Genomic DNA, 13362 nt, shown 5'->3' with positions numbered 1-13362 from the left:
TGCCCCACGACCCCATCGTGCCACACATGCCCCTTTGAGTACTCGCCGCATCAACTTTTCATGACGCTCACAGTTCTTCTCGAATCTGCGGAGATTATCATGCATTTTGGCACAACTGTTTTGGCTTAAAGTAAGGCATCTCAGCAGCAAAGTGAGCCATTCCTTTACGTTTTTTTAAAATCCAGTTTATTGTTGTCTTGGGGCAATGTCCGATGTCGACAGTACATGTGATATACTACGCCTTTACGTTGACACTGGAAGTTTCAGCCTATAAAACACCTGCCTGCTACGATATTTTTGCCTCATTCACTTGCACAAACTTCATCATGTTTACTTCCCGTTCAATCATCTTTGCGCTGCTCAGCTTCCTCGTTGGCGTCAATGCCGCCAAGTGTGTACAGTGCCCAGCCACAGTGTGGGACAACGGTACTACCAGGAAATTAACCAAGACCAGCCCAGGCACGGTCACAGTGTGCACGTACGTCGCCCACACATATTCATTGAACAAAGTAACTGATAGGCCGGCAGTTACGGACCAGTATCCTGTCGGTATCTTACTGTAAGTGCTTTCTGAATATTGTGTAGCTCACTGTTCTCGGTTGACATGCTTGTGATGGCATCAGTCGAGCCGCCAGATTGTCGGTGGAGCTCAGGCTTGTCCGCTTACGGCAGAGCCGAAGAATTGCTGAACGTGATGTCAAGAGGTGGGGGAGAGGAGAGGAGACACCCATCAGGAGGAACAATGTTCGTGTGCAGACAGGGTGAAGTGGTGTATGCCAGTACTTAGACCACTATCTGTTACGAGAATTACCAAATACTCAGTCGCGTCTTGCCTTGGCCGATTGCATTATCCCAATCCCTTATTAGAACATAGAATCGTCTCTTGTTGACCATGAACCTTCTGCGAAAGACCAAAAGTCAAATGTCGCGCAGGATTTGTGGCATCTTTGAGGCGCCCGTGCTGAGCTTCGTCAGATTACGGAGAGTGTTGTTTGGGAAGTCACACCGTACGATGAGCGTGCATATATCTGACGAGAAACGTGAAGCCAAGGGCCGCCCAGGAACCGGAGATTCATTCATGCCCCCACGACTCCATCGTCATGACCTTCAGTTCTTCTTGAGTCTGCGGAGAATTGTCATGCATTTTGGCTCAACTGTTTTGGCCTAATGTAGGGCATCTCAGCAGCAAAGCGAGCCACGCCTTTACATTCGCACTGGAAGTTTCAGCCTACAAACCCGCCTGCCACTATGGTTTTACCTCATTCTGTTCCACAAACTCCATCATTTTCACTTCCCCATCATCGTTGCTCAGCGTTTAGAGACCCTAATTTCGGGTACTGGAGTGAAGGTGACATATGTATATGAGGAGCAAGCAGAATTGGTCCTGCAGCAATCAACACTACCGTGGGAGTAACGGATATCGACAGCGCCTTTGTATTCATTTTCTTCGAACTCGACGTTGTTCTCCAAATTTACAACGTTAACATGCAGGCAATCGATGGGATGACAGCAAATTCAAAAGCAGGCTTCTCCTCGGTCTCGGACATCATTGGGTGCGCTGCAAAACATCGTAAGTTTTATAGGCACTCACGTCTGCATATAAATGATAATATTAATGTTCATTCGCTTCAGCTCGCACGTTCACAAGTGACCATATATCCCTCCCCATATATATATCAGATGCTATTTTACTGATGATGACCAGATTCCAGATCTTGAAACCCCATACTCCAGGTTCCCCAATACCGATCAGTCTACCATTCCCAAAGTCCAAAGCCTCATTAGCGCCATCATCACCGAGCGCCAGCAGCAGTTGTACGAGGTTTTGCACGAGATCCCAGGCCTGGAAACCGTGATGAATAACTAAAGAATCTTCATCAGCAACTCGTCAAAAAGGACAGGATCACCCAGTCCATGAATGTGCACAAGGGACTCATATCGGCTCTCTGGCGCTTGCCAACTGAAGTCCTATCCCACATTTTCGTTGACTGTGTCCCAGTCTAAATAAGTAAAGAACACTACAGTAAACGCTTCCCGAGGCGAATCCAGCTATATTCGTACGTGTAAACTTGCGTAGAAAATCATCGATATTTAATTCTGGTTCCTTTGTGTGGCTGCTCGTCATCGATATCCGATGCTGATTTCGGCGTCTGTCTCCTCACGTGCTCGCGACATCGATTCCTGTTGAACAATGAGATCGAATCGACGTTCGGCATCTTTTCAGCACCCCTGGACAGTCCGCAACGAGACCCCATATATGTGGGTCCATGTCGGGGGGTTAGAACTTCAAAAAGTAACCCAAAAAATAGTACTTCTCCTTGCCACATACCACGGCGCCTACAGTTGTCCATGCATCGAGAGGGCGAGTTTCCGGTGGTAGGAGGAATCCCTTCCCGTAACGCAAGCAAACCCAGATGAAGGACTCCAGATCATGACGGTATAAGTGTTTGACTTCGCCCCGTTGACCCGGCAGCTAAAAGTGAACACACTCAGTGTTGTGAGACAACAGCTATAAGATTCATAATACCTAAAAGTGAACACGCTATGAAAAAAACGATATAAGAAAGAGACGGCGAGATAGAACAACGTTACACATACCTCAGTGTCGTGAGACAACAGCTGAGGTACGAACGAGCGAGCGACTCGAGATTATAAACTAAGATTAGATAACCATTAGGTAATGAAAGAGTAACACAGGAAAGGAAAACAAGACGAGTTGATAATCCAACACCATCCGTTGCTGGCCGACGAGCATCAACTGTGTAGTTGACGACTCGTTGTTTGACCCTTTTCTTTAACTCGTTCCGACGAGTCGAAGGGATGAGTCAAACAGAAATATGTATCAAGATTCAGGTTACCAGTCAATTCTGATTCCAAACGCCTGCTTCAAGCTACCAGTGCGACCACTAGACACATATCTGCACACATGTAAGGAAGCACTTGAACTACACTGATCCACCATAATACCCCTCCCCATAGACCAATCAATACCTCGCAAGAAACACCGTCTATACATCGCCCTCTATCATCACAATGCAAAGTCAGGTTTCCACTTCGTTCTCATGCTCTCACCCAAGGGAGAAATGCGTAACGCCTCCATCCATGACTGCCACATTTACAACACCATCAACACCATCCGATCAAGTGTCAAATTCGATCTCAACGGCATGCCAGAATGGCGCTATGAACACAAAGCCGTAAATGATCTCCGAGAAGGTACGGTCATAGGAAGGGTGCTCATTTCAAAGCTGCCCGCACACGAACCTTTGGTCACGCAAGCAGAACGCATACACGATATCCTTGCGCAAATGTCGCTCGTGCAGAACGATGCACAGTGGGATTGCCGAGTGTGTATGTTAGCTGCGCTGCGAGCCAACGGGGGTGACTTCAGCACGATCCCGGAGGTGACAAATGGAGGTCAGACGGAGGGCGAAATAAGGACTTTCGGTGACATGACCAAGGAGAGTGTTTTGAAAGGTCCAGGTCCACCGCCCAGCTGTGCTAGCGATCTAGCAAGTATCGATATTAGGGTTCGTTGAAAATGAGGAGTACCATGTACAAAGTATCGTTTACAAGAAGATACGTGCTTGCTTGTACCTATGATGCTGTGATACTTATCGGTTCTAGCAGGCTGTCATTATTACAAGGCGCACTGAGGGGTGAGTACTAGTACTCGAGTAATAAATCCAGGATGCAAAGCAGAATAAGTCTCAGCTATGTGTCCACTTCTGTCCCTGGATGCTCTCGAGGATATCGAAACTAGTAGATCTGAGTCCTCCCCTATAACTCGCATCCCTACCAAGCACTCCCATAAGTGCCGTTTCTGGATCTTGAAGCTTGAGCTTTCACAATTCGACAACGACAATTATTTCCATATACTTATACCACCATCTAATGGCGTCGTGATAAACCCCAGCGGCTCAGTCCAGACTAGAAATGCATCCATTGGCATGACGACCAGTAAATAGCGCCTAAGACGGGAGGAGTCATGGTGTCACGACTCACGACTCACCGATGATCGAGGGCTCAGTCTATGTTCAAGCTTTGGCACGAGACTACAAAACTGCGTCGTAAGTACTTCAGTCATATTCTATGCTGCAATGCATTCAAGCGTAATTCCTCTATTCCAAGATCTTTATTGCTCTAGCAGCAGTAAAACTTGGTCAGAAGCGAATACCCTGATCAACTCAGCAGCAAGCTACCAGTAACTGACGCCATAAACCATAAGTACTGCACCGATGCAAAAGCAGAAACACGACTCACCACGCTAGCCGCCTATAAGGTGTCGCGTATAGAGATTCGAATGAACTACCACGCCGATGAGTCATGTGTTTAAATCCAGGACGCAAACTATTCATACTCACGCATCCATACTGGTTAATGCAGATTTTGCAGTCTCTATCATTATTGCAATAGCAAGGACAATTCTCACTGTCAGCGTCACTGGCAGATATTGATACTATGGAAGCAGCAACAGCAGCGAGGACAAAGGAGAAGCGCATTGTTTGCGAGGATCTGATATGGGATCAAATAAATCTGAAGGGAACAGTAGGAAGACGGCTTGCTTTTATGTGCTGAACATTGTTCTTCATTGCAATACAGGAAGAACCTATCTACAGATGCATATCTGCAATACCGGCAGATTATCACCTAATCAAGATCTCGAGCACTTAGTTTATACAGACGGTCCGACCATTACCCTCAGGCTGTGAAGCAAGATCTACTGGCAATTTGTTGGGGGCCGATGAGGAGAGTGTATAAAAGCTACGCTAACGAGATCTGACGAGGTTTACATAAACTTTAGGTGATGATCAGACATTATGTTTTTTTTTCGTCAATATGTAAAACTATGATTCAGGGTGACTTCTGTGCCGACTTCTGCCAACTGCCTCCGAACTATGTACTGCCGGCAATTGTCATTGGCAGAAGCATTCTGCCAACTTGAATAACGCTAGCTTGGTGGCGACAACCGTTGCTGCCAGCTGACTCGTTGTTTGACCTTCACATCGTCATTCCGAAACACGGGGATTCTTGAGATACGAACCTCGAGCCTCGAGCACGCGCAGCCGAAACCTCCTTTTCGTCTTGGAGCTCCGTGATGGGTCGGAGCTTGCGAAATACGGTGATGTAGAGCACGCGACTGCCCTTGGTCTGTTCTGGAACGCCAAGTGTCTCCAGGATTGCGGACGTGATATTCTCAAACTTGTAGTACTAAAGCAACTGAGGAACATGGCCGTTCACAGTCTTTTGCTTCTCTGCGATCTTGGAAACCTCTCTTAACTTGTTCGACTCACTAGTCTGTTGCTCCTCTACCCAGAAGATTTTGACCACGGTCCAATCTTCCTGGACATCCGGGAATTTCGTGAATTTTTTGGCGAGATATTCTTCCGTGGTGATCAGCAGGCCATGAAGCCATTCTGCCTTGGACTCCATGCATATGCATGAAATGCATCTCCTCCTCCTGACTACGCTCCTGTCTGACTTCGGTGACAAGGGATGCGATGCAAGGGAAATACAGTCTAGGGGAGCTCAGGTTGTCAAGTAGAGTATAAACTTTTGATGCCGATTCCACAGACACGGTGTTTTGTAGTGAGGAGACCAATGCCTGAATCTTCGGGAAAAGATGACAACGTGGATGGTGGATCTTGGTATGAGGTGATGTCAACTGGCAGGCAACTATTGAATTCGGGATGATTTTCCGACCCAGTCCAGGTCACTAATGCCTGACCGAGCCACAATTTGTCGCCATCCCCTGAAAGAGCCGCCTGAGCACATTTTACTTCTTCTCGCCATAAAAATAGGAAGGTGAATGCCAAAAATGCCAAATAATGAGTATGCAATGTCTTCCTGCAACGTGGTGACAGGTCGACGCCCATCGGGGTTTCTCTCGGACGCTTCTCATCCCTGGACCCAGGGCCACGAGGGTACGTGGAACTATGCCTGTCACATACTCCAACTCCTGCGTGATGGCGTCAGACTCCTTATGGTTGGGGGATTTATCGTCGAGACATAGAGTCCAATCTTTGGTAACAGAGAACGACTTGAGGAGCCAGGAATTCTGGGACAGTCCACCCTCGCATGTTCCAAACATACTTTGCGAGTGCACCAGACTTCGATGAAGGTGGAACATTTGATAGGTAGACGATGGTGCACCGGTGAGGGCTGAGTGGAGATACTATGCGAACGTGCAGTTAAGCGACATTTGGTGTTCAACGTTATCATGCTGGTCGATGCAGCAACAAATCCATGCCTAGCGGCACCCCTTATGATGAGCAGTTTTGCAGAAAGACTGCAACTTGACCATACCGCCCGCTGCATTCAACTCGTACACAACCTTGTCTTGAAGGTCTTGCAGCAGCGGCTCCTTCCTTTCCCACCTACGCCATAGTATGATATAGTGGTAATACGTGACCACTGCTTCTTTGATGTGCACGATTCGGAAGTCTGCATGATTCATTGTTAGTGACAAGAGCTGCTTGTACTCTCTGCTCGTTTTTAAAGCATCTATCTGTGCCTCTCGATCGCATAAGCACCCGGTGAAGGTGTTCTTCTTCGAATGTTATGACATACTTCAAGTAGACAAATAGACTTCCTGGACTTACTTCGTATCTGTGCATTAGGAGCAGGGTCCAACCTGCGGTAAGCAAGGGTTGAGCTTGATGACCTATGTACTGTTGTTTAAATGAGCACTGGCTATAACTTAATTATATAAATGCCATCACACCTTTTGCGCATTGATGACTCTGTCCTCTGGCAATTCAGGTACTACCCACTCTGAAATCATCTTATCGTATCCTCTGCTGAGGGTGTGGGTGCCCTCACTGGAAAAGGTGGCGCAGATCACCTCCTTTATGATGCTGAAATATCGCATTGGTTTGCCTATCCGAAAGCCGCAAGAGTCGGACTCCCAACTCCTGAGTGATAAGGGGAAAGCGATGTCTAGGATGCGTGTCGCCTAGTAGCAGGTCCGGCTGGGGAGAGACTGGGGAGCCAATGAACTCGGGAATGTTGGAGGGTAGCGGTGATTGAAGGACGGACTCACTAACATCCTGTCTGTCCAACGGAGTGTGTAAAATAATTGGTGCAAGACGACAATTAAACATGACATAGAACGTCGGAAATCCACCGTGAGTGCTAGTAGCATTCGATGCTCCTCTATGGGGGAGCGCCAGCTTGAGCATTAATATTCGCTCATCTCGTGATGCTCTGTATGTGCGCGCGCCGAATGCCGATCCTAATAAGTGCAGCAAGGTCAATGGACTACTTACGCTGTTCTGACAACATTTCGTTATCCTCTTTGAGTACCTGCACTACGTCCGGGTCCTCTGCATATTCCTGAAGTTCCTCTTGCGTTCGCTTCAGATAGGATATGGAGTTTTGGATACGGGCGATCTTTGATGTATTGTGAGCATGGGCATATGTCGTTGAAATCGTGGCGACATACTTACCATCGGCAGAAACCTCGGGATCAAAGGAAATAGCTTACTGAAACGTGAAGGGTAGACTTTTATGACCAGAGTCCGTCTATGAGGCAAGTGCGAAAGCAGAAACACGACTCGCCGCGACTGTCCGGATGCTGGCTGGACTAGGAAGTCATGCATGTTGCAAACCTTTGCGCCGGCAGGTTGTTAGTATTATTTGAATAAGGCGCAAGGGGTACCGGTGAGTACTGAATCCAGGATGCAAAGCAAACTACTCATGCTCACTTCTAAGACTTTCTTCAATTTTGTGCAACGCACGGCACCCAGTCGCATGGGGGTAACTTATAAGCAGTACAGTAGTCATAGTCGAAGTTGTCACGTCACGTGAGCGTTGACGTTGAGTAGTGAGCAGTGAGCACTCCCACAACTTGCAAGTGTCGTTGCTGGCTCTTGAGCTTGAGCTTCCGCAATTCGACGACGACGACGACGACGATATACCACCATCTAATGGGATCGTGATCAACCCCAGCGGCTCAGTGCAGGCCAAAACGATGCCCAGCAAACAGCGCTTATGATGGGAGGAGTTATGGTGTCATCGATGATCGAGGGCTCAGTCTAGGGTTATGTTCAAGCTTACAACAAGACTGCAAAACTGCGTCGTAGGTACTTCAGTCGTATTCTATGCATTCAAGCTATTCCAAGATCTCCATTGCTCGAGCGGCAGTAAGATTTGTTCAGAAGCGAACACGTTGATCGACTCAGCAACAGATTACTAGTAACTCGCGCCTGGCGCCATAAACTACACTGAACCGATGCGAAAGCAGAAACACAACACACCACACTAGCCGCTTATCGATTACCAGTTGTCGCATATAAATAAGAACTACCACGCTGGTCAGTCATGTGTTTAAATTCAGAACGCAAACTACTCATACTCACACATCCATAGTCAGGAATGCAGTCGATGCAGTTTCTATCATGCTTGCAAAAGAAAGGACAATTCTCACTGCCAGCGTCACTGGCAGATATTGATGTTGTCAAAGCAGCAGCAATGGCGAGGACAAAGGATAAGCGCATTGTTTGTGAGGATGTGATATGGGATCACATAAATCTGAAGGGGACAGGAGGAAGACGGCTTGCCTTTATGTGCTGGATATTGTTCTTCATGGCGATGCAAGAAAAACCTTCCTAACCTGAAATCCCCTTTCGAACAGATGGTATCTGCAATGCCAGCGTGCCACTAATTAAGATATTGTAAATTCTTAGTTCTTACAGACGGTCCGACCATCACCCTGGGAAGTCAGGTCTACCGGCAATTTAGCATGGAACAAAATGACACCTTGCGAAACAAGGTCAATGCCAGCTCGAATCCGTTGTCGGGAGCTGACGAGAAGAGTGTACAAAATGCTACGTTGATGAGATCTGACGAGGTTCAGGTGATAATCAACCATTGTATATTGTTTGCTGTTTTCGTCATGATTCACGGTGACTTCTGTGCCGACTTCTGCCAATAGCCTCCGACCTACTGCCAGCAGAAGCATTCTGCCAGCAACACGTTGCTGCCACTTCACCTCGTCATTTCCATTGCACGAAACACGTAGATTCTTGTGATAGGAAGCTCGAGGCTTGAGCGCTTGAGCACGCGCAGCTATAGCCTCCTTGTTTTGTTTGGCAGAAGATTGTTCGTCACTCGTGCGTCATGTACCTGTAAGGATTGCATATCCTCTACGCACCGATCATGCTTCAAAGCGAAGACGACGTGGCTCCGTTACTCTTCGCATCCGAGTTACGCAGATACAAGCTTCCATTTTCATTTCCTTTTACAATCTTACCTTATGCTCACACTTCATGATCCCTTTCTTGGACCGAGTATTTTCAATTCACCATATGCTCTTCACGCTGATTCCGGCCTAGTTAACCATTCGAAAACGTATATATACCACCCACGTACACTCATACACTAATCTGTTGCTCCTCTACCAAGAAGATTTTGACCACAATCCAATCTTCTTGGACGCCCGGGAATTTCTTGGATTTCTTGGTGAGATATTCGTCCTTTCAGTCCGTAGTGAGTCACTCTGTCTTCGTCGCTGGTGTGCAGCACAAGATCCACGTCTCCAATTTTGAGTTTCTGCAAAGCTTCCTTCTCAACTTCTTTGAAGTGCTTGTTTCGACCCCAATCCTCGAGCTTGAATCGCTGAAACGCATAAAACAGCACTATGAATCGGGGGAGATCGTCGATGAAGTCGATGCCCGAGCATTGACTGATGCCCTGCCGATCGTGATACCGGACCTAGACAACATTATCTGCGAAAGCCATGGTAAAAATACAGTCATTAAACAAATGGGAGAACAACAGACCGACAACAACAATATCGAGGAGATTATTGACTGCGTCATTGGCTGCGAACATCTCAGCAGCGTAGAATCCTGTCTGGGCAGTTACATCTAGCTGGGGGTCCGTGTCGTCGACCTTGGCTCACTTGCCGGAGGATTGCAAAGGTTCCGTTTCCTTGCGCTTGGAGCTGCTGGACTCAGCGGTTCGGGAACTCGGAGCAACACGGGTCGAATGGCGCATAGCTATGGCTGAAGGTTATTGATTGTGTTGGGCCAGAATCTTGTGATGATTTCGATCACAGAGTGGGCGCAGTTGACGATGCCCCCGTGTGACCTGTAGTTGATTGCCAATTGAAACATCGTGGGCTGGAAGAGAGATGCTACAGCGGAGTTGACAGAAGCATTTTGCTGCTGTAAGAAGATATCAATTCGGACCCGGAAGATAAGTTATTGTTCGCTGACCTCCACACAGTAGAGGAACGCTTTCAGATCGTCGAACCTGAAAAACTCCCGGTAGAGATTGTCTGTGCGGTATCTCCAGCCCAGAACAAACCGTCTGGATTCCTGCATAGTTGCCTCAAGACTACAACAGAAAGTTCAAAAGGGATCTTCGTCATTGAAGTGATAGCTACTTACAGAGTGCGTCGATCAGAACGTTGGCTTGCGCTTCGTCGACGTACCTGGCGCAGGCGGTCAGGAACTGGCTACGCTTGTGGGGAAAATACGTACAGATAATCGCGGATATCATTGCTGCTACACATCTCCACAAAGACTCCTTGTTTTTGGACTTGGGATGTGGGGTGGGAAATGTGCTCGTGTAGGCGAGCCTGGAAACGTGCTGCAGAAGCTACGGAATTGAGCTGATGCCTACTCCTGCGGAGGTGGGGAGAGAGCAGCTAAGGTAGATTAAGAAGCGGTGTAGGATGTGGGGACTTTCGATAAGAGAGGTGGAGTTTGAAGAAGGAGACTAGGGTTCGGGAGAAAACTCGTTGCTTATTAGCTGGGTGCTAATTAGCGGGATATTAGCAAGCTAATAACACGCTAATAATTCGATCCCAGAAGTCATCATGCTAATGATGCTAAGAACTCCCGATGGCTGCCTGTGCGTCATATATCAGAGGTACACCGTCAATCAGGTCAGGAATCGTGTCGGGAGGCTAAATTCTACTGACATATAATGAACTAGTTACCATATAATTATTTCAAAATTTCTAATTGGTGCAAGCCCGGCCGCGCGTTCAATGATAATCCTTAGGTCCTTCAAATTTTCAACCCATGCAAGGCATCACCCTTATGGATGTCATCGAGCTGCACGACGACGCTGAGTGTCCCAGTGATTATACATCTGGGACACCGATGTACTCCGACATTCCGGAGTCCCTGACTGCAACACTTTTCCCTCCCTCAGACCTTCCCATCTCTGCATTCATCGAATTTGCGATTCCATCTGTCACTTCCACCCCTCAGGCCAACCTGCCGAACATTCAGCAATACTTCTGCTCAGAACCCCCACACCCCATCCCAACTGGTCACGCTCTCCTATCTTCATTACCAATTCCAACGGAGTCAATCATTACGGCACTCATTCGCATAGCGTCAGAGGCCCGGGGCACTGGGAAATGCTCTGTTATTTACGCTCACACCAACTCACCTTATAGATACCCCTTCTGGCTACTTGCATTTTGGGACAAAATCGCAAAACATATTAACCCCCCATTAATGAAATGGCAAGCTGCATGTCGTTTTGTAGAGCAACAGTCACGCGGCTAGTTAATAACTCCCCAAGAGCCACCTGGCTAAAAAGCAGGCTAATAATTCGTCAATTAATTTTATCCCGAACCCTAAAGGAGACATGCTGACTAGTCGAAGAGTCACTGAGTTGCTACCTCAGGTGGATGTTGTGCTGGTTAATAATAAGGTGTTCCAGCAGTCGCGTCAGACTTCAGTGAATTTCTTTATTTGTGCCTCAAAATATTGATCATATTACAGTAAACGAAGCATTAATGTACGCCCACGGTTTCTTGATTTAAAAGAGGGCGCCATTAATATTGTTATTTCCTTGAAGCCATTCATTTCCTCTCTCAACGCACGTATTACTGAACGCAACGTTAGTGACGATGCCTATTTTCTTCATAGATTTTATTTCATGTGAATTTCCCAGGTGGATGATATAAGTGCGATCTTTGATGTCTCTGAATGATCCTACTGCTCTGGCAGCGTTTCATGGGGTAGCGGAGGTGACTCGTATTATTTACATCGAGTCGACTGGGCAGGTTATGCGGGCATCAAACAACAGTTTGAGAACCAGTGCGTGAGGAGTGCATGTGCCTCACGGCGGCGACAATCTACTTAGTGCACATTTTACCTTTTCACAATCTATTGGTGCCGTTAGTGTTGACCTGTTGTACGCTGGCAGTTGTGGTGTATCGTGAGGTGCTGTATACACCCACACAACAAGTAGTCCTGATATATAAAAGGCATCGCACGTCTAAATAGACAGGACTTGGTAAGTCCTGGGGTACATCAGTAAGGAATGTGTATATAGCTAGACTATGACTTACCCCAGTCGACAGTAAAAGAGACTGGGGAAGGGAGAGAAACGAGCGTAGCGAATCTATGGTACGTGGAACTACTATATATGGTAAGTTTGCTGGCGTAGTGAGTGAGACTTGGAAACGGAGGATCTACTGGAAATACTTTGAATGAAAGCTAAAGACACTGGAGTAACGTAAAAGAATGGTATGAAAATAATCAATGCGCAATAACAAGATGGCATGATGGGATGTACAAAATCGACAGCTTCAGATTATGACTGAGACGGCCCTGGCAGAGCTTGGAGGCGTTCCTATATGCGCAGGTCAGGTGCTGAATCACGAAAATAATCGAGAACACACACCCTTGCAAGTTCCTGCCCTTCAGATAAAACAAGGAGACAAAACCGCAAGCCTTTCAAGCACCACTGCCTTTCGAGCCAGGCGAGCAAGTGACGATCCCAGAAGAGCTTGAATAAAGTGTTGAGCCCGCCATCCCATGAACTAGGAGCTCACGAGAGATGGAAGGACCAATTTTGACATGCGTACTTCAGAGCGTCAGAGGCTGATTGGCTTTGTTCCCGTGCTTCTTTTGCAAAAAATGCAAATGCCGTCATAGCATAGATGACCTCTATGTCTGGTAAACGACAATCTTTTTGGAACGCATGTGTAGAGTGATCCTGGGGTTGAAATACCAGGAATGCCGGAAAGCCCAAGAAATCCGGCAAGTGCTTGAACTGTTTGATGACTTGAAAAGCTGGCCGTAAAGGTACTTCTGGGATGATTGTGTGCTTGCTGATGGCTTCTAATGTGCTCGAGAATTCGTCCATTGTTACCCAGACAGATGCTGCTGGAGTCATCTGCCATGCTTGACCATGGGGCGTCTGTAGCCACTCTCGTCCGCTCTGTGTCTGCAGCCACTTTCACCCTTGCCATGTCTGCAGCCACTCTCGCGTGCTCGGGGTCCGCAGCCAGTCTTGCCCTCCTGGAGTACTATGCAGCCACTCCCCCCCCCCCCCCCCCCCCCCCCCACTCTGGGTCTGCAGCCACTGTTGCCCTCCCTCGGTCTGCAG

At 47.5% G+C, this 13362-nt stretch overlaps 7 protein-coding genes across 7 annotated transcripts; 2 read left to right on the top strand and 5 right to left on the bottom strand.

The window, feature by feature from the left end:
* The first annotated feature begins 315 nt into the window (after nt 1-315).
* Nucleotides 316-1051, top strand: EDB91DRAFT_1166640 (uncharacterized protein). Its single transcript, XM_041320010.1, has 4 exons — nt 316-478; nt 529-559; nt 624-961; nt 1012-1051. The coding sequence occupies exons 1-3, from the start codon at nt 327-329 to the stop codon at nt 687-689; spliced, it is 249 nt and encodes an 82-aa protein (XP_041171257.1). The 5' UTR covers nt 316-326; the 3' UTR covers nt 690-961; nt 1012-1051.
* A 1678-nt stretch (nt 1052-2729) lies between these two features.
* Nucleotides 2730-3796, top strand: EDB91DRAFT_1166633 (uncharacterized protein). Its single transcript, XM_041320009.1, has 2 exons — nt 2730-2928; nt 2980-3796. The coding sequence occupies exons 1-2, from the start codon at nt 2838-2840 to the stop codon at nt 3537-3539; spliced, it is 651 nt and encodes a 216-aa protein (XP_041171256.1). The 5' UTR covers nt 2730-2837; the 3' UTR covers nt 3540-3796.
* A 1205-nt stretch (nt 3797-5001) lies between these two features.
* On the bottom strand, nt 5002-5433 carry EDB91DRAFT_1254453 (uncharacterized protein; the record flags this gene model as incomplete). The annotated part of the gene is made up of 2 exons (XM_041323830.1): nt 5002-5211; nt 5242-5433. The coding sequence occupies 2 exons, from the start codon at nt 5431-5433 to the stop codon at nt 5002-5004; spliced, it is 402 nt and encodes a 133-aa protein (XP_041171255.1).
* Nucleotides 5434-5774: 341 nt separating this feature from the next.
* EDB91DRAFT_1166628 (uncharacterized protein) lies at nt 5775-6139 on the bottom strand (the record flags this gene model as incomplete). Its single annotated transcript, XM_041320008.1, has 1 exon — nt 5775-6139. The coding sequence occupies exon 1, from the start codon at nt 6128-6130 to the stop codon at nt 5777-5779; it is 354 nt and encodes a 117-aa protein (XP_041171254.1). The 5' UTR covers nt 6131-6139.
* Nucleotides 6140-7118: 979 nt separating this feature from the next.
* EDB91DRAFT_1030337 (uncharacterized protein) lies at nt 7119-7401 on the bottom strand (the record flags this gene model as incomplete). Its single annotated transcript, XM_041312703.1, has 2 exons — nt 7119-7195; nt 7269-7401. Coding segments are annotated over 2 exons (210 nt in total), but the record flags the coding sequence as incomplete, so codon positions are not given.
* Nucleotides 7402-9322: 1921 nt separating this feature from the next.
* Nucleotides 9323-11439, bottom strand: EDB91DRAFT_1339674 (uncharacterized protein; the record flags this gene model as incomplete). Its single annotated transcript, XM_041325685.1, has 10 exons — nt 9323-9476; nt 9499-9714; nt 9787-9869; nt 9905-10001; nt 10221-10341; nt 10439-10462; nt 10488-10631; nt 10931-10940; nt 11232-11301; nt 11410-11439. The coding sequence occupies 10 exons, from the start codon at nt 11437-11439 to the stop codon at nt 9375-9377; spliced, it is 897 nt and encodes a 298-aa protein (XP_041171252.1). The 3' UTR covers nt 9323-9374.
* Nucleotides 11440-12538: 1099 nt separating this feature from the next.
* On the bottom strand, nt 12539-13211 carry EDB91DRAFT_1166610 (uncharacterized protein). Its single transcript, XM_041320007.1, has 3 exons — nt 12831-13211; nt 12655-12800; nt 12539-12603 (listed from the first exon to the last, which is right to left on the bottom strand). The coding sequence occupies exons 1-3, from the start codon at nt 13147-13149 to the stop codon at nt 12565-12567; spliced, it is 504 nt and encodes a 167-aa protein (XP_041171251.1). The 5' UTR covers nt 13150-13211; the 3' UTR covers nt 12539-12564.
* Between the last annotated feature and the right edge of the window lie 151 nt (nt 13212-13362).

The sequence above is a fragment of the Suillus paluster genome (genome assembly GCF_016628075.1).
Source record: "Suillus paluster strain FC165 chromosome Unknown EDB91scaffold_108, whole genome shotgun sequence".
NCBI lineage: Eukaryota > Fungi > Basidiomycota > Agaricomycetes > Boletales > Suillaceae > Suillus > Suillus paluster.
Note: the sequence above shows the minus strand (reverse complement) of the source record. Positions and strands in the feature narration are given on the sequence as shown.